This window comes from Taudactylus pleione, unplaced genomic scaffold, assembly GCF_031769625.1.
Source record: "Taudactylus pleione unplaced genomic scaffold, aTauple2 ptg000366l, whole genome shotgun sequence".
Taxonomy (NCBI): Eukaryota; Metazoa; Chordata; class Amphibia; order Anura; family Myobatrachidae; genus Taudactylus; species Taudactylus pleione.
The window spans coordinates 9,445,177-9,464,715 of NW_028284767.1; the positions used below are offsets into that span (position 1 = coordinate 9,445,177).

Below are 19,539 nucleotides of genomic sequence, written 5' to 3' on the forward strand. Positions count from 1 at the left end.
GTCCAAGTATTCATGGAACTAGTATCTAGGGATATGGATAAAATGCTAGAAGAAGGCTTACATACTCAGCACCTAAATATTACAAAATCTGAAGAACAAGCGTTGAAAGAAATACAGGAATGGGATCATATCATCATTAAGCCATCTGACAAAGGGGGCAACATTGTCCTTTGGCCTAAGGAGATGTATTTATTATTTATTTATTACCAGTTATTTATATAGCGCACACATATTCCGCAGCGCTTTACAGAGAATATTTGTCCATTCACATCAGTCCCTGCCCCAGTGGAGCTTACAATCTATATTCCCTATCACATGCGCACACACATACACACTAGGGTTAATTTGTGTTGGGAGCCAATTAACCTACCAGTATATTTTTGGAGTGTGGGAGGAAACCGGAGTACCCGGAGGAAACCCACGCAAGCACAGGGAGAATATACAAACTCCGCACAGGTAGGGCCGTGGTGGGAATCGAACCCATGACCTCAGTGCTGTGAGGCAGTAACGCTAACCATTACACCATCTGTGCTGCCCAGTATGTGAAAGAGGTTCTGAGACAATTACAGGATGTCTCTTGCTATACACTACTTATGTTTGATCCAACCGAAAATTTTCACAGCTTATACAACAGGATGATTAAGGTGGCCCAACAGGTAGGCATTATCACTAAGAATGAATTTGAGTTCTTACAGGTCAAGACCCCCAAGATACCTACTTTTTATGCACTCCCAAAGGTACATAAAAATGCAAAAATCCTCCTGGTAGGCCGATTGTCTCTGGGATAGGCAGTCTTACAGAACAAGGCAGTAAGTTTGTTGACATGCATCTGAGGGATCATGTCCTTACTCTCCTCTTCTTACCTCAAAGATACCAGAGATGTCCTACAAAAGATCCACGGTATCAAATTAGGAGATGACCATTTGCTAATTTCAATAGATGTAGAGTCTTTATATACTTCTATTCAACATAAGGATGGTCTTTTAGCAGTGAGATACTTTCTAGAGATGACTAACAATGGTGAATTCAATGAATTCTTGATTCATTTGTTGTCCTTTATTCTACATAAAAATTATTTCACCTTTGAAGACAAATTTTACTTACAAACAAGAGGAACAGCAATGGGTTCCACCTGTGCTCCTACCTATGCCAATTTATTTCTAGGCTGGTGGGAGCGGGAAGTTGTTTTTGCGGAACCCTATGACAAATATACCCAACACATCTTACAATGGTTGAGGTATATCGACGATATATTTGTCATTTGGGGAGGCAATGAACAGGAATTCGAAGAATTCATGAATATTCTGAATACCAATTAATTGAATTTAAAATTCAGCGGGGAAATTAGCAAAGAGTGTATCTCATTTTTGGATCTAAAGATACGCAAAGAGATAGGTGGAGAAATTGTTACTAGCCTTCATCGAAAATCTACTGCTACTAATAGCCTCCTTCATGAGGAAAGCTGTCACTTCCCACCTACAATATCTAATCTGCCCAAAGGCGAATTCCTACGCCTAAGTCGTAACTGCTCCAACGAAGAAGATTTTAAGAGAGAATGCGATAATCTCTCTTTGAGATTACGGAATAGAGGCTATAGCAATCGCTGTATTAAAAAGGCTAAATTTGCAGTGTCCAAAATTGAGAGGGACACTCTAATCTTCCCCAAACCTAAATCCAGAAAAGATGCTCAAAAAATTAGATTTGTATTGATTTTTGTAGAGATTGGCAAAAAATTAAAAAGATCATTCAGAAACATTGGGCAGTCCTTTTGTTGGACAATGACCTACAAGCTAATCTTAGTTCCGAGGTATCAATGAGCTGGAGGAGAGCGAGAAATCTGGGGGACCTCTTGACACAGTCATTATGAGCGTCTTCCTAGAAGGAGACCTAAAACAGTAGGCACATTCCCATGTGGTATGTGTAGGGCCTGCAGATATATCAGCACTGATTGCAAAATACAAAATAGATATGGCAAATATGTGGTCGCCCGAGACTTTTTCAATTGCAATACAACAGGGGTCAACTACTGTCTAATTTGCACATGTGACTATAAATATGTAGAAATGACGACGAAAAGTTTTAAAACTCGCATTCTGGAGCATATTAGTAACATCAAAAATGCGAAATCTGACAGTACAAAAATGAAGAAACTCTCCTCAGTAGCTAGGCACTTCCTACTAAAACATCAGAGTGACCCTAGGCAGTTGAAAGTAACATGCCTGGAAAGAGTGAAGTTGGGGATTAGAGGAGGTGATTTGAGTACTACCTTACTCAGAAAAGAAACTGAGTGGATATTTAGCCTCAATACCCTTACACCAAGTGGATTGAATGAATATAACAGTTACAGCCCCTTTCTGTAATCTTTATAGGCACCTAATACTGTAATATTTTCTATAACAGCTCTGATATAGTAAGGTTCTCAAACCTCACATATTTAATTCACATACACTTACTTTCACTTTTATATATATTTATTTTTTCACCTTGATCAATATAACTGTCTAATAACAGTTATTATGCCTTGTATTTAATTGGTATATTATATATTTTTTTCACACACCATCACATACATTGCCACATTATATTTTGTTCCCTTCCTTTCCCCTTCCGCTCCCCCCCCCCTTTCCACCCCTTTTTCCCCCTTCCCCTTTCCCCCCCTCCCTGTTTTCATATTTAATATTTATACATTCACTGATTATAAATAATCACCACTATATACACTTAACACTTTCACCATATAAGTTATATTTATGTATATTGACACATTATTGCACTTATCACATCACTTATGCCCATCAATATTTTTAATTTTATATTTAATATCTATAATTTATTTTTATTATTGTTATATATTATTTATTTTCATTTTTTAATTTGATCAATTTTATGTTTATATACCTTTCACCAATTCATATTTATTTATCTATTTATATATTTATATATATTTTTATTTATGTTGGTGAATGGGACAGGTTTTAATATATATGTCCCTGGTTCTATTAAAGGCTATTATGTAAGGACTACATGGGGCTAATGGAAGAACGGTTATTAGTTATATTCATTTAAAGTTAGTAATCCGTATATATTCATCAACCTGATCTCCTTGTTATTCACTAATTATTCATACTAAGTGATGGTCACATAAGTAGGCTGATTATTTGTTGTACCCAGAACTCTACGATAGAAGTAAATACCAAATCCAGATCAAAGGAGGTTCAGGCTGGATCTCTCTATCTCCTTTGACTATTTCGGTCTGGCATAGATGCTTACAGGCCGGATCATATGTCAATCACGTCTCAACGACGTATGAGACGCTACTGCACGGGATATTAACCCGGGCAGTCCTGAGACTTTCAAACAGTGCTCTCACCTCCGTGAACAAGCCTGGTCGGCGAAACACGTGTTGGACGGGATGGACGGGTGCCTGTGATTGCGCAGCACAGGACACCCACTTTACTAGTTTGTATTTCTTACTTTCACTATTTATCACTTGTTGGTCCGGACGTTATACTGTATAGGCGGACCACTCAGCATGACCGCATACTGTTATCTGACAGGTGCTTTGATTTGTATAGTGGCCCCTACATGTCAGTATTAACTACTATTCAGATAACACATTCTAGTTATATGATCCGATATCATTCCGGATGCTACATAATATAGGTGGACCACACGGCGTGACAGCACACTGTTGTCTGACAGGTGCTTTCATATTGTCCAGTGGTATATATCAGCCTTTGTACTATTTAGGCAGCATATTTATTTCTATTGATTCAGCATTATACATATAATTTAGAATGTATCATTAACAGGCTTATGACCTGTGTTCAACGATTGCTTAAAATACCATTTTACTTTCCTAAATTTAATTTTCCACTAAGCTATACGCAGAAAATAATAACGATGGTATTTGCATTTATTTTGTTATTGTGTATCAGCAGACATTTGCCTTTACATATTATTGTAAATATATGATTATTTCTCTTGTTACTCTGGTGATGCCATTTGATGTGGATTAATTACTTGAAAATGGATATACTTTGACATGTATTAGCAACCCCTTGAATTATCAGTATAATCTACCAATCACGGACCTGCTGAATTCATACAGCAGGATTAAATGGATGTTTGGTAATAACATTCACACTTGCATCTTATCCTGTTATAATATAGAAGCAGGAATTTGTTCTAAATACATTGTTGCAGATACTTGATTATGTCTTCTGTTGTTTCAATTAAACCAATTAACACAGATTGATTATTTATGAGCGAAGACTTCTTGGTTCCTTATGAAAAAACTAGTGGTTCATTTACATGGGTTATATAATATAAACCACTATAATAATAATATATAATATTGATATATAGGTATTTATTCAGATTATGCTGACACCTGTTGTCTTCTCTCCTTTTCCTATTCACTCTATTAACTGACGACTACCTCAATCAGAGTAACTCTCTCATTAAGGGCCCTATGCATTATGTAAGACCCATAACAGCAGAAGTGAAATATTGAGTAACGTTGCGGTTACTCTGTTGTTTCTAAGGGGCAACTGCTCCCAAACAATCTCTCACTCCCAATTGATGGCTATATGCTAAGTGAGGAGCAGTAGAATTTAGTGCAACAGTGTCTCCACCCCTGACTTTTCTGATATTCTTAGGTGTTACCTATACTGTTAAGACATTACTGATTATTCGGCAGACACAGTGATATATGTTGTTTATCTTACATGCTGTCATCATACAAACTAGTCCTAGCTTATATTTAATTTTTATAGCTGTATATGAGAATGTATGCATGTTATATTTCGCCATTATTAGGAGCACACCTTGCTCTTATGTTCTGAGATTATATCTATTATCTCACAGAAGTATACTACAAAGAGGCACTTGTTTTCTTTCCCGATTAATTTATTTTTAATATATTGGTAATCGGTAATATATGTTTCATGTTGTATCATGTTATTTATTATTATTGTTGTTTGTCCATACTGTGAGTTACATAGGCATTACTATGCCAATTAAAGGTGTTTTTAGTAATTACATCTGATATAAGAGTGCTCACAAAATAGAGTTTCTTTTTTCTGTATTTTGATAACTCTGAATCAGGCCCACAGGTAACTGGGTTTCAGTACTAAGAACAAACACTTACCTAGCTATCTTCTGCTGCTCCAGACAAGAAAAATAACCTGCTATTTCAGGCTCATTATTTAGTTCAAAACTATAGAAAAATCCACAAGTGGCTTTACTTGCTATCGCTTGCTATTAGAGTATTACAGACAAAATGAGGCAGAAGAGAGAGGAATTGGCAAAACATGACATTTCTTATTTTTCATCCTTAAAATTTACCGACCTAGCAATTGTTATCTATATTAAACTGTAATATATGTTGATTGTATTATTATTATAGGGATAGGTTTTCTAACTTGTCTTTATTGAAAGAAAAAAAAAAAAAAGTAAAAAAGCCTCTGATATACTTTGTACTTCTCAATATATTAATGCCGGTCTGATACTTTAGAATATCTTTCTTTTTCTTTACACAAACTAATTAAACAAAGCAAGCAATTTCCCATATCTTGATCAACCATGCATCTCATGCAAAACCCTTTTATAGTATGCAATTTATCTATTGATGTTGTTTAGATTGTTTTTATTTATTTTACCTGGAGCATCCGTGCAGCTACAGATACAATCTGAGGAAAGAAGACTATGTTATGTCGAAACTTCTCTTGCATGTCACATAGGAACAGGACACTGGACTGCTGTCCCAGCCTTCCAAGGTGTCTCAGCGACATTTCAGCTTTCTACAATAAAAATAAATAAATAAATATACTCAAAATTAAAAACCCACACAATGAGGGAACTCGCCCATAATTAACTATTCTTTGTGCATTTCAGTCGTTAGCAACTGAAACGTGCAACAACATGTACAAAACAAGCGCTTAAAATAAATAGGAGAGTGGTGGCCAATAAGTCACAAACAACCTTAAGTCTTATGTTGGTTCTCTTAGAAATCTGCTTATAGGTGATAAAACGCACCAGAAAAAACAATGTTGCCCTTTTTTCAAAGTACTGTTGAAGTTATTATTACCAGAACAGGACAGTTATTTACAACTGGGGGGGGTCATTTACGAAGTGTCAGGTTGTAAAACCCGACGCTTGTGTTTGTTTTTATGCCCAATATTTACAAGGACAGTGTTTTTACTAGCCGTGTCTTGGTTTTACAACCCAACACTTCATAAATAATAACCCTGGGATCTGTTTCCAGTTTGTCCACATATCTTGTTCCTTTTCTGAATAAGTAGTAGCTAAGCACCAGCATCCTTTAAGGAATACAGGGCCAGATTCAGATATGTACATAAACCCGATGGTTTACGTACATCTCCGACGGTGGAGCGGCTGCGCAGGACCCATTCTGAGAATGTGCAGAAAGAGTCCTGCGTGATCGCATGCAGTGCCCTCAAGTCGCAGCATGATGGACATTCTGCGGCCATTTTGGGGCAGGGAAGAGGTGGCAGCGGCCTACATTCCCAGAAACGGAGGCATCACCCCCTTTTCCTAGGAGTACTGAAGCCAGGGACTGCATTGGAAGCAGATTTCCAGGCCTTGCAAGCGGGAAGGAGGTGGGCAGTTTGAGTAAGCTTCAGCGACTTGTTCTGCGTCCATCATTGAATCAGGCTCACTGATTGGAACACCAATGATCATATGGAGGATGGGTTTTTACAGCACCACGAGATTCTGCAAGTATTAATTTGCTAATAATGAGCTCATAATACCTTGATACTAATTCCAAAAGCTGGAAAAGATCCTCTGACGTTGCTGTACACCCTAATCATCTAAAGGGTGCATAAGAAAAGTGTTTATGTATTAACAGCAGCAAAGATTATGCGATCACTATATTCCAGTGTCATAAGGAATGAGACTATATGGCGGTTTTCATTAATAGTGTTTATCCTGTAGGTTACACTCACAGGCTTATTATAATTGAAATCACTACAAGCGCTGGCCCATAAGAAGTCATTCACCATTTCTTTGAATGTTTCTTGTGTTAGCTGCTGAAAAGTGCATTAATAGAAGGCACAGGTGTAAATTAACCCTTAAACATAAGATTTTTTTGTTCAAAAACAAGGGTGTGGTGGCCAACATTAAAGCTGCATACACACACAACGATTTAGTTAATGAACGATTTTAGTAAATTATTTTTTCCCTTGAAAAAATTAACTAACATAGTTTACTAAAGTTGTTCATTTACTAAATGTAATGAACGATTTTTTAGAACTACAAACTATTTTTGCATATTAACTTACTGAAAATCGTTCAGTTGACAAGTCTGACTGAACTACAAATACACAAACTACAAACTACAAACGTGAACGCACATGAACGATAATCGTTCATCGTTTGACTCAGAAAGTGAACGATTTTTTCAAATGATTATCGTTAAACGATATCGTTTAACGATAATCATTCAAAAAATCGTTGTGTATGTGTATGCACCTTTAGCCATAAACAACTTTAATTCTTAAAACAAAAAACAAACCCCATTAAAACAATTAAAGCTGTCAACGAAACCTAGATAAAGATCTCTTGCAAGCAAAATATATATACAGTAAGTAGCACCTGGACTTTAGCTTTTTCTCAAAAATGTGCACTTATTTTTAATTTATATTTACATGTCCCATAAAATAGAACTAGACCTTAGAAATGAAAACAAACAATGAGTAATTATATAGTTTAATTATTCTGGGTACATAGATTGAATAACTGTTATAAATTGTATCTCTACCAGGAGCACAAAACAGTAACGTACTAAGGAACATGTAGCTCACTGCAAGAAACTGTAAGGGTCATGCGTTATAGATAAAAAAAGATTCAAGTGCTAAACCTAAAATAGTAGCAATACCTTACATTAAAATAAGCTATAATTTTCGAAAACAGAGAGAAGTGAAAATAAAAATCAAATTTTTTTTTTACAAATTATTTAACAAGTGAGTTTTTGGAAAGTGATTGACCCTGACTTGGATCTTCAGAAAGTGATCTGTTCAGAGATGATCCGATTTTTTTCTGACATACTCTGTTCTAGAAAGATAAATGTTATCCAGATCCAGTGTTTACGATTTTTCTTACCTTTTCTTAATTGGTTCCGGAGAAAATAAATCTGAAGTATAATTTTTTGGTTGACATGAAACTTGGAGAACAGTTTAAGCAGTAATGTAGACTTGTTTTCCAGCACACTGAGGGCCTGATTCAGACCCGCTCACGAGTGCTATGCGCACGCAAGCGGGTCGATGGTGGCCCAGTGCGCATGCGCACAACGGAGCCGGCTCAGTCGTGCGCATGTGCGAGACCCGGATAGCGACTGGCAATCTGTAGCTCCGGGTCTCGTACCAAAGGGGGCATGCTGTAGATGTTGAGTGACAGCACGCCCCCTTTGGTGGGCGGGCCGGGGGCATGGCTGCCCAGAGGGAGGCGTTCCCAAGTGATGTCAGTGGGAGTGCTTTCAGCTCTGTTAGAGCCCAAAGCACTCTAGGGCTTGCGGCAACGAGACCCTACCACAAGGGTCTCGTCGCAAGCCCGATGGTCGCAATGGTCTTGACCATCGCGACCATCTTCCTGGCCGCTCGCTATAGCTGTGGGTGGAAACCCACAGCTATGAGAGCGGCCGGGAGGCCGCTCTAAAAAAACGGAAGGCCGGCCCTGATTCAGAGTGAGCGCTTTGTTAGAGCGTCCGGCTCTAAATCAGGCCCTGAGTACATGTTCCTTGTACCACAGAGCTTGAAGATCCCACCATTCTTCCGGCTGCCACCAAAAAATACCTGGGCCACTTGAGTGACACTTTATCTAGGGGTTCAAGGTGAAAGTACTTCCAGCACAAGAATGAGATTCCACAGAGCCACACATTTTATGCACTTGGGTCAAATTTTGGCTGCATAAATTAATTTGATCATCTTTAAATAATCTTTCACCCAACACTCCGTGCTGTAACCTGTACTTTTAATGTACTAATGGCAAAAAGATTTTCTAAACCTTCCTAAATAAAGTCCAGAGGTAAGCTGGCATTCTGTAACTGTTTCAATTTGGTTTGCACCAAAATATAACTATTCTCCATGCATCAAAATGTAGCATAACTTTGAAGGAAAACTCTTTTTTGCATGTAATGCTTCAATATGTAACTTTATTTGAGACACCTTTATTCTTCAACAATAATAAATAATAATCAGTGTTATCCCCAGAAAATGTTTCCAGCCATTATCAAGAAGTAGCCAAGTGGGGCCTTCGCAATAATAAAATGTTTTAAACCCTGATCGTATAGTAATTTAAACTTGAAATAACATTTTTATATGTTAATTCTACTATTATTAGAGGCCCAGTTGTCTGCTTATGAAAAGCTGCAAAGTCTGTAGGATCTGGTCCTTTTTATACAGCTCCCCTTACCATTCCAGCCCGACATGTCTCAGGCTGCTCCCCCACTGACTCTCAGTCAAAAGTGCCCATTATGCAGTGCCCCCTGTAGTACCCATTATGCAGTGCCCTTTATACGGTGCCCCCTATAGTTTTTCCCTTTATACATTGCCTCCTGTAGTTTTGTTTTTCCCCTATGCAATGCCCCCAGACTGGCCCCTTATGCAGAGCCCCCAGACTGGTCCCAGCCCAGAACTTACCTTAATATGCTGCTCGGCGCTCCCACTCCCTCACTCTGACTGGATCTAACTAGATCCAGCAGGCGCGCAGGACAGGCTCCTCACGTCACGGGTGACATCATGACGTCACCCACGCAGTGCATCACTGGGAACGCTTGCCTCTGAAGTGATCGGAGGCCTCTTTAGCCTCCGGTCGCTTCAGAGGCCAGCGTTCCACAGCAGGAGGAGTGCGGTGGCGGAGGGTGACCGGGAAAGCGGCGTGGGAAGTGCCGGGCGGTAGGCTGTTTCTGCCGGGCGATACGCCCGCAGAAAACAGCCTGGGGAGAACACTGTAATAATAATAGAGCTTGTCTGGATTTGGTTGCAAGACTGATTCCTGATGTAGAGGGTACAGCAGAAGAAGTTCAAGCCACACTTGTTGTAGGAGCATTATGATTGCTACGGTGAACCATGCCCTGTGATGCAAGAATGGAATCACTACAATCAATCTGCTGGTTTACTGGTTATCCTCTTCAGAGTTCTTGCAATTAGAGAGGTCTGCTACAGTAGTTCTGTTCTACGTCTATTCAAATTATTTTCTGGGGTCTCACATCAGACAAGAGGTTGATCTAGTGTTACTGGATTGCAAGCCCATTGTGTCAGTACTTCTAGCCGCAGACTGAAGATCTCTACCGAGACTGCATATGATAAGACAGCTGTTTATTTTTTTAGGATTTTTTCTTGCCACATATAGGTTCTCTCTCTCACTGGGGCGATTCAATTGTTTTCACTGGCGGCTGTGAATAATGGGCGCCGAACAGTGCAATTCAATTGTTGCTTCGTTCGGACGTGTCTATCTTACTTCACTGAAGTTTCCAGCTTTTGTTGTTGTCGTCGTCTGCTTATTGCCAACTGTTCTTGTTTGCTTCTTCCAGCAGGGCCAGTCATCTCCCTGCAACAGAGGAGGAGCTGGAGTCTCATGTGATGCAGCTGCTCTGAGTCACTGATAAGCTGGGAGCATACTCTGCGGTAACCTCATCACCAAGCGGCAAGCTTCCAGGGACTGGGAACTGCCACATCACTTGTTCCAGTTCAAGGATCCAGATTCCTGCACAGACTCAATGTGTCACCAGTTTTAGCTCCAAAGCAATTTCTTCTGCCTGTAGCTGGGTGGTATCTATTGCTGACACTAAAGCCATATACTCAAGTATGTAAGCCTCTCCATTTAATCATTTTTATCTTTCCAGCAGTGGCGTAACTAGGGCAGGGCGAGCGGGGTTCGTGCCCTGGGCGCCGTTGGACCGGCGGCGCGGGGGGGGCGCCGCCGGCCACGGTACCGGCCTGCCCGCCCTAGTTAGCCAGTGTAGCGCTGACTGCAATGAGTGCGGTCAGCGCTACACATTTGCACAGGACCGGCGCTAGGCTTCCAGCGCCGGTCCTGTGCTGCACGCCTGAGCCCGTTCCCTCCCCCTGAGCGCTTGCCCAATAGCACCAGGAGGCGGGCTCAGGCTGTGCATAACACACGCATCGCCGCCAGCGCTGGCGGCGATGCATGTGTTAAACAGCAGCCAATGAGAGTCAGATAGACTCTCATTGACTGCTGCAGCACCCACTGCAAGAGCCGGACTTCCGTCCGGCTCCTGCAGTGGGTAATGGGACTGACGTCATGACGTCAGTCCCATAATGCTGAGCACGCCAGCCCGGGCGGACTGGAGGGCGGGAGCGGCATCGGCATCGCGGACAGGAGCAGCGTGGAATCAGGTAAGTATATTTTTATATATATATTTATTTATTTTTAAACCTATATGCACAACGGGGGAGGGGTTGGCTACTACTGGGGGGGACATCTACTGGGGGTGCCATTGGGAGGACCTCTACTGGGGGGGGCTACTCTACTGGGGACTACTACTTGGGGGGGGGGGGACTACCACTGGGGGCATTCTAAAAGGGACCTAGTATTACTGGAGGCACTGCACTCGGGGGACCACTAATGGGGCAATAATAGGAAGGGCCACTACAGGGACCACTGGATGGGGGGGGGGTCACTACTGGGAGCCTGCATCAGGGGGACCAGTACTGGGGGAACTGCATGGGAGGGTGGACACTACTGCTGGGGGCACTATATGCGGGGCTTACTGCTAGGGGCACTGTGGGGACCACTACAGGGGGCACTAGATAGGGGGGGATCACTACAGGGTGCCTGCAAAAGGGGACCACTACTGGGAAAACTGCATGGGGGGGGACTACTGTTGGGGGCACTATATAAAAGGGCACTGCATAAGGGGATACCGCTACTGGGCGCACTGCATTGTGGGGACTGCTACTGGGGGCACTGCATAAGGGGGAATACTACGTGGGGCACTGCATTTGGGGGGGCCACTACTGGGGGTACTGAGTAAGGGGAACTAATTGGGGGCTGTATAAGAGGGACCACTACTGGAGATACTGTATAAGGGGCACTACTACTATGGGCCTGCATGAGAGGGACCACAACTGCATACTGGGGGTACTACTGGGGTCAAGGTGCATACGGATAGGAATGTTCAGTTTGAAAATAAAGGGGTGTGTCATGTTGACACGCCCCATTTTTAAGTGACCACGCCCATTTTTTTGCCACGCGCACATGGGGGGGGGGGCTCCTTTTTCAAATTTGCCCTGGGCTCCAAATACCCTAGTTACGCCACTGCTTTACAGTCAGATTATAGACTCTATGGTAATCACAATATAACCAAAACCAGATTGGTTGAAGAGGGATGGAAGAAGGTGAAGAGGTATAGAGTTGGGAGAGTAGACATAGAGATGGGGTGGGATGAACAACAGAAGTCAGAGTATGAAACAAAATTGTCAGGGTGAGGAAGATAGTGATAGGTATTTTAGAGGAGGAGCTGCCAGCTATCTACTGGTTTTAAAATGCTGGACACTCCCCCAATTTAATGTAGCCACAACCTACGTATCATGGCCACAACCACTTCTCGTACATGCAGACTTTGTCTCATTTCCGCATTAAAAATGTTGTGAGGTATACACATGGGGGAGTGTGTTTAGGGTAAGCACTAATCTCATTCTGCCCTAACCACTGAATCAATCAATTCCATCATCTCCCACTCCTGAAACATTTCTGACTTCCCTAACCCTCTTTGCTGCTTACAAATATCACTTCCTCTTGTTCACACATCTGCTCCCTCCCTGTTCCCAAAACCTCTCATCAAGAGCAAACTGGATGACCTCAACCTTATCACTTTCTTGTAATTACTTAAATCCATCCTCCCTATAAACAACCTGGCCTTCCCAAACCAGAGTGTAATCAGGTTTCCCCAAACATGACCCTGCACTGCCAAACATCTGTGGAGTACGGTAAGTCTTGATCTCTTGCTGACTTCTTTCACTTCAAATTTATTTTCTCAACTTATAGTTCTTACACTAGCCAAAAAGTCCTTCTTCAAGGCTCTCATTCCTCCCAATCATCCAATGCCTGGTGTTTTTTTACCTCCCTTCTCCCTCTTGGGCATTATTGCCCTCTCCTCTCCTGCAAAACAAACAGGTAATCTCCTGCTGCCTGTACATGCCCCCTGTCCATTTGTCCTTTCCACCACAGAGGATAAAATCTGAGCTCTCCTCTCTTATCCTCCTTCAACCTGCCCATTTGATCCCATCCCCTGCAACGCTGCCTAAACTTTACCCACCCTTGCAGCCTTTACTCTCACGTAGCATCTTCCCTCGAGTGCCCCATTCTCAAAAGATCCTATCGACTCCACTTCTCTGTCAAACTACTACCACTCTCTTATTTTCCCTTTGCATTCCATACTCGAGAGGCTGGTCTACACCGGTGTCTCCATCTTTCTTTCTAAAACTCCCTCCTTACCCCTCTCTAATCTGGCTTTCACCTAATCCACTCTATAGAAACTGCCATGAACCTAGTTATCAATAGCCACTTCTCAGTTTTCATCCTTCTTGACCCCTCACCAATCATTGACTCTGTTTACAATGCACTTATCGACTCCCTTCAGTGTCTTATTGACGTGGTGCTCTCTTAGGTTATTCTACTATCTCCCCAGCCAAAAGTTCTCCATCACAACATTCTACTCCCCAACTGCCAATAGAGTTCCCACTAGCTCTGTCATCTGCCTCCTACAGTACCATCTATATGCTGTTGACATGCTACTCTACCTATCCTCCTCCTACCTCTTCCCTTTTCTTCCCTCCAGAATTTAAAACTGTCTATCTTTTATATGCTCTAAGATGCGCCAACGCTTTCTCAAGCCCGATATGTCTAAGAAGAAACTTATAGTCTTCCAGCCTTCTTGTGCCTCCACCCATCAACACCTCTCCCTTACCGTCGACAATACCACCATCTCTTCAGTTCCTCAAGTCCGCTGTCTGGCCATCACCCGTGAATCCTCTCACACACTCATCACATCTAGACTTACCCATTCCCATCAGTTCCATCTATGGAATACAGTTGAAATTCGACATTTCTTCTGCCTCAAAGTTACCAAAAACACTTGTCCACTCCCTTATTTAGACTACTGCAACCATCTTTTCTCAGGTCAACCTTCATCTCTTTCCTTTTCAATCACTCCCTAAAGCTGCTGCTAGACTGATCTTTCTTTCATACTGACCTCCCCTCTCTGCCAATCAATAAATAGGCTCCCTATATCCTACAAAATCTAATGTAAACTCCTCACCTATAAAGCTCTTATACTATCCATACCATCCTTTCTACATCTCCAAAATCAGCTCCATCCACACTCCCTTCTGCCCTCTTCGGTCAGCCGATGACTGCAGGCTCTCACTCCAGCTTCCAGGACTTTTCGTAAACTCCCCTAAACTTAAGGTAGATTCTCTTCCAAACTTCATTGCTTCCAACTTATATATTCAACCAAGCCTACTGAACCACTGTGATCCATTCTTTTTCCTTACTTCTTTAACCCCTTTTTTCTCCCCAATACCCCCACTCTTCACCCTGTCATTTTGTTACACTGGTGTTTTGTTGTCTGTACAGCGCTGGAGAACTTTGTGCAATGTATAAATAAATGCTGATAATAATAATGTGTTGCATAATATTTTGGCACCATATAATACTAGTAACAAGAACACACACAATAATAAATAAATTTATATAAATAAAAATGCAGGCAAGTTTTAATATATTCTATTTTTTTTCCAATAAAAGAACAAAACTAACAAAAGACGTCTGAGTTACTGTATGTCTTAAAGGGAATAAAGAGAAACAAAGGAGCCCTACAGGAACACCATCTTTTGCCTGAATCATTTGTTTTTCTTGCACCAGAGCTGTAGACAGCACTAAAACATTGCTCTGAATAGGGCTGTGTGAAACTGCTTTCATACAGCTCTGTTCTTTAGCTATGTACAAAGTTTAGTCTTACAGCACCAACAGCCAGCACCGTAACAGGGTGGCAGTGCGTCCTGTGTCTGTCCAATCCACTAAACCTGTGACATCAGGGCGTCATGTCTAGGGGGAAGGGTCATTGGCTCTGGAAAGTAGAACACTGCCCAGAGCATCCTAAGGATGTTCCGGGCAGCTTTACAGGCTGCAGAGTGCCTGGATGCTTCGGGCGGCCAGAAGTATCACTACTTGCTGCACCCTGCAAGCCACATTCCTGTGCCATGGAGCAGTGAGGGTGTCGCCAACAGGGCCCTGCACAACAACACAGGTCGCACACCCCTAGTTACGACCTTGGCAACAGCTGCAGCTAGAGCCACCTCTTGGCTTTATGCAATGAAGCTGTATTTGATTACACTGGAGAACATTTTTAACACTATGGGGTATATTTATTAAATAGAGATAAACACTAAATCGGAGAAAGGGCTTCTCTCCCTATTTAACAGTCGCCAGCTAGCAACAGCCTTTGCTGGCTACCTCCGATGATAGCTTGCCCATTTTATTTTTATTTTTTTAAATCCTTTCACTATAGTCATATCAGGATGGTGAGAACAGAGAACCCTTACAGCAAAAACTGCTTTATTATTAAAATAAAACATGAATTTCTTTGAAAATATATTTAAATATATATTTTTAACAATCTTAATTTTGAATAGATCTGCAATTGGGAGTTGGGGCTTTGAGTGCAGTACTAGTTTGAACTGGTAAAGCTGATTTGTGCAGGCACATAGAGATCCTGCTGAGGCAATAAGCTAATTATTTCTTAATAAATTGCGGCGATAGCTTAACCCTGTCACCACAATATGCAGTAACAGAAGCGCTATCGCCACAGATTAAAAAAAAATAGACCCCGAGCTCTATTTAACAATGAGTGATAATCCTTATGTCTCCCACTTTTCACGGGTAAAGGGATTATCACAGGCTACTGAAATTTAACAAGGGGGCTTCAGCTGAGAAATCAATTATTTTTTTGGGCGATGCTCTACTAAACCTTTGAACTTGCTGAGCTGTTGGTAATGGCAATGCTATTAATAGTTAATGCTTACCACTGTTATAGTTAAAATCATATGATCTATAGATGGTTTTGGCAATGGGCACCCAGCGAAGTCTCTTTACGGCTTCGCAGAATCCCAGCCTGGTTAAAACACTGTGCCTGATTCAGACCCGTTCGCTAGGTGCGTAAGCTCCCTCCTAGCGTATGCAAATCTGGCTAAATGACAGCAAGGCAGGCGATTGCACGGCAAGGCATAAGCACACCCACTATGTCTTGGCGTGCGATGGCAGTGTTTATGCAGATGCGCACCAACCTGTCTTTAGACGCCCACTAGCGCACATCACGTCCAGGAAGTGTATGCAACCATCGGTACATCGGAAGTGAACGCAGTGCTTGAGGTGGACTATACCCTACCACAAGCACTGCGAGCACTTCAGTGTATAATTCAAACATGTGACGTGTACTATGATGCTGGCTGTTAATCATGCACGCCTCTGAAACGGCGTTAAGATGCTCAGGCACGCCTGCGTTCGCACCTCCACTCCCCCGTTTCCAGTGGCCTGCCCTTGTTACCACCCACAAACGGCTTGACCGATCACTCATTCAGCTGGGTGTCTCTGCTGTGCGAGCGAATGCTTCCCGATAAGCTCGGTCTAGTTCTCGCACTGCGATGCATACGCACATTGCAAAACATCGCTCGCTCTGAGCGATCGCTTGCTAGCGAACAGGTCTGAATCAGGCCCACTATGCACAGAGAGCCACCATGCATGTGCACTTGACAGTAACCTGTCGGTATCACAGCAGAGGACACCATGGAGACACAGCTAGACCTCGCCAGACAGGTAAATAACAGAGAGACTAAATAACCAGGAGCAACTTATGAAAGAAGGGGACTTTCACAGTGTCCAGGGCACTGGCGTTGCACCGTTTTCCAGGTGATTTTTGCGGCCTGATGTTGAAAAGTATAATGCGGGCAGAGCCGTAGTAGGGGAGGGGGCATGATGCCTACAGCCCCTCCTAACTGCATGCACTGTACAGTCCTGTTGTGGGGGCGGACCGGATGACCGTGTGGGGATGGGTGGCCCACTGCGCTCATCCTTTGCTGGTGCTCTATCCCACTGCACCTTTGCCCACCTCTGTACTGTGCCAGGCTCTGTCCCACTGCACCCAAGCAGTTTCCGGCTCGGTCACTCACAGCTCCGTCCAGTCCTCACAAGCAGCAGAGCTAGTGAGGTCGGGCCAGATGACGAGTGGGGGTTGGACGAGTGGAGGCCGTACTGACAAGAGAGGGAGGGCCTCCCTGTCTTAAGTGCCATGTGTAGAGATGGCCATCGATGGATAAAATTGAAGGCATAATCGTTGATATAAAACTATGCAACAGCGTACCACTGCTGGTCGAAACCATCAAAAGTTTGCGCATGCGTAGAAGACACATTGTCCGTGCTCACTAGCGGGTCCAGGCACAGGCAAGCCGGTCAGTCGCCCCGAGCGCCATGGGTTTCAGAGGGCGCAGGAAAGGCCATCCCACCCTCCCGGCGCTATTTTGATTATATACGCACAGGGGGAGGGAGTGGAGGAGGGAAAGGACAGCAACACAGGACAGCGCTGGGCACAGCAAACCATAGCGCTGGCCCTGCCCGTGCTGATGCCAGAGACATAATGAGCAGGGCACTTTTCCTCAGTGCATTCACTGCATTGCCCGCAGGACTCTGAGTCAGACCCGCTGGTTCTCAGGCTAGCCAGTGCAATCACTGCTGTATGCCAGGTCAGCGAAGTGGGCCAGCTCATCCTGATGTGTGTTAGTGTGTGTTGTTGAACTGTAAGCTGCCAACTGGGAGCTGGTGGTAATGCCGTAGCGTAGGGCTACTAGCTGACAGCTTAGTAGCTCTGCGCAGCAGTGCAAGTGTGAGAAAAAAAATAATAATCGGGAAACCATCGATGGTGGGAAACTATCTGGGCCTTTGCAATAAATATTAAAACAGTCTACCAACAGTGGGCAACCATCGATGGTTGCCATCCATAGCCACAGGCCCCCAAAGACTAAGGAGCTCATTTATCATCAAGTTTTATCATGCGCAACCTGTTTTAAAACTTGTTGCGTATGATAATGGTGCTCCAGCCAATCAGCTCCTGTCATCTGTTTGTAATCTGATGATTGACTTGAGCACCAATTATCATACGCAACAAACCCAGTCCATCCCTGTGTGATACTAAATGCAATATGCCTCCAGCAACTATGTTTAATTATAGATATAGCCTCTAAACTCAGAGGGGCTCTTTGAAGCAATTTGTTTAAGCGGTCTTTAGTGGTAGATGTACTATGCCTTGGAGAGAGCTAAAGTAAAAATACCAAACAGATCCCGTCAGTTTTTAAACACAGCCTGTAACATGACAGTTAGGAGCTGATTGGTTGGTACTTTATTTATGTCCAAATCATCTCTCTCGAAGGCTTAGTACATCTCCCCCTTCATCTTCAAACAGGGACGTGATAAGAGCACTGTACACGACACGACAAATAATAAGCCACTAGGTATTTCTCTGTGGCTCGGTCCATGAAATGAAGGAATCCAGCGGTGTTTGGGGAACGACCCGCAGTCTTCACATACTGAGCAAGGCAAGAACAGTTACGCTGAGCCAAGGATCCCTGATCCCCATTGCTGCAAGATACCTTAGCAGAGAGCTCCGTCCGAAACTAGCTGTCAGCTGCCTACTTCCAGCTTGAGCGATATCTGCGCATGTAAGACATACTGCTAAGAGGTGCTGTGGCGCAGTATGTTCCTATACATGTGACACATCTTTCTCACCTTGGCGGCTGTGTAACTCACCTGCTGATTTCCTGTATTACTTGTTATGCATAGCGTGCTATCAGCCAGTCATGTACAGCCGCCGCCGCACCGCCCACATCTTCACCGGCCAACGAGAGAGGAGTCCCGCCCTAATCTACACTACATCCTATCAGGGACTGGCGCTGACAGCAGGAGGGTCTGTAGTACACCCTGTCAGGGACTGGGCTGGCGCTGACAGCAGGAGGGTCTGCACCTTATCCTATCAGTAATCACTGTCAAATGAGAGTATCTGCTCTGCATCAGGGACTACTAGCTAGCACTGTCAGCAGAAGGGTCTGCACTGCGCCCTCTAAGGGATTGGCACTGTCAGTAGAAGGGTCTGCAAAGGGACTGACAGTGTCAGCTAGAGGGATTGGCCTGCACTGCACCCTAGCAGGAGAGTCTGCAATGCATCTAATCAGGGACTGGCACTGTCAGCAGGAAAATCGCTATCAGCAGGAGTGTCTGCAGTGCACCCTATCAGGGACAGGCACTGTCAGCAGGAGGGTCTAAAGAGGTTGGGTACAGGATCACAGTTACCAAGTCCGCTTATAACAAGCCGAATTGGGCTTCTTTTTTCCCCGAGTTGCTTGTTTTGTTTTATGGTTGCTTGTTTTTGGGCTTGTTTTTTAAAGGTAGATTGTTTTTGGGCTTGTTTTTTTTTGTGCATTGTTGAGGCGCCCCTGGTAGTACATG

General features: G+C 43.2%; 1 protein-coding gene across 3 annotated transcripts in view; it reads right to left on the reverse strand.

Annotated features, from left to right (window-relative positions):
- The window catches only part of ISOC2 (isochorismatase domain containing 2), a 65,507-nt gene extending 46,489 nt beyond the window's left edge, over positions 1-19,018 (reverse strand). The window contains exons 1-2 of one of the 3 annotated variants that reach the window (XM_088444571.1): positions 18,844-19,004; positions 5,664-5,804 (exon numbers count right to left, since the gene is read on the reverse strand). In XM_088444571.1, coding sequence (XP_088300697.1) covers positions 5,664-5,795 — 132 coding nt within the window. In that variant the 5' untranslated portion in view covers positions 5,796-5,804; positions 18,844-19,004. Of the gene's footprint in view, positions 1-5,663; positions 5,805-18,686; positions 18,790-18,843 lie in introns of those variants that run through there. The other 2 variants (XM_088444572.1, XM_088444574.1) reach the window with 2 other exon arrangements.
- Between the last annotated feature and the right edge of the window lie 521 nt (positions 19,019-19,539).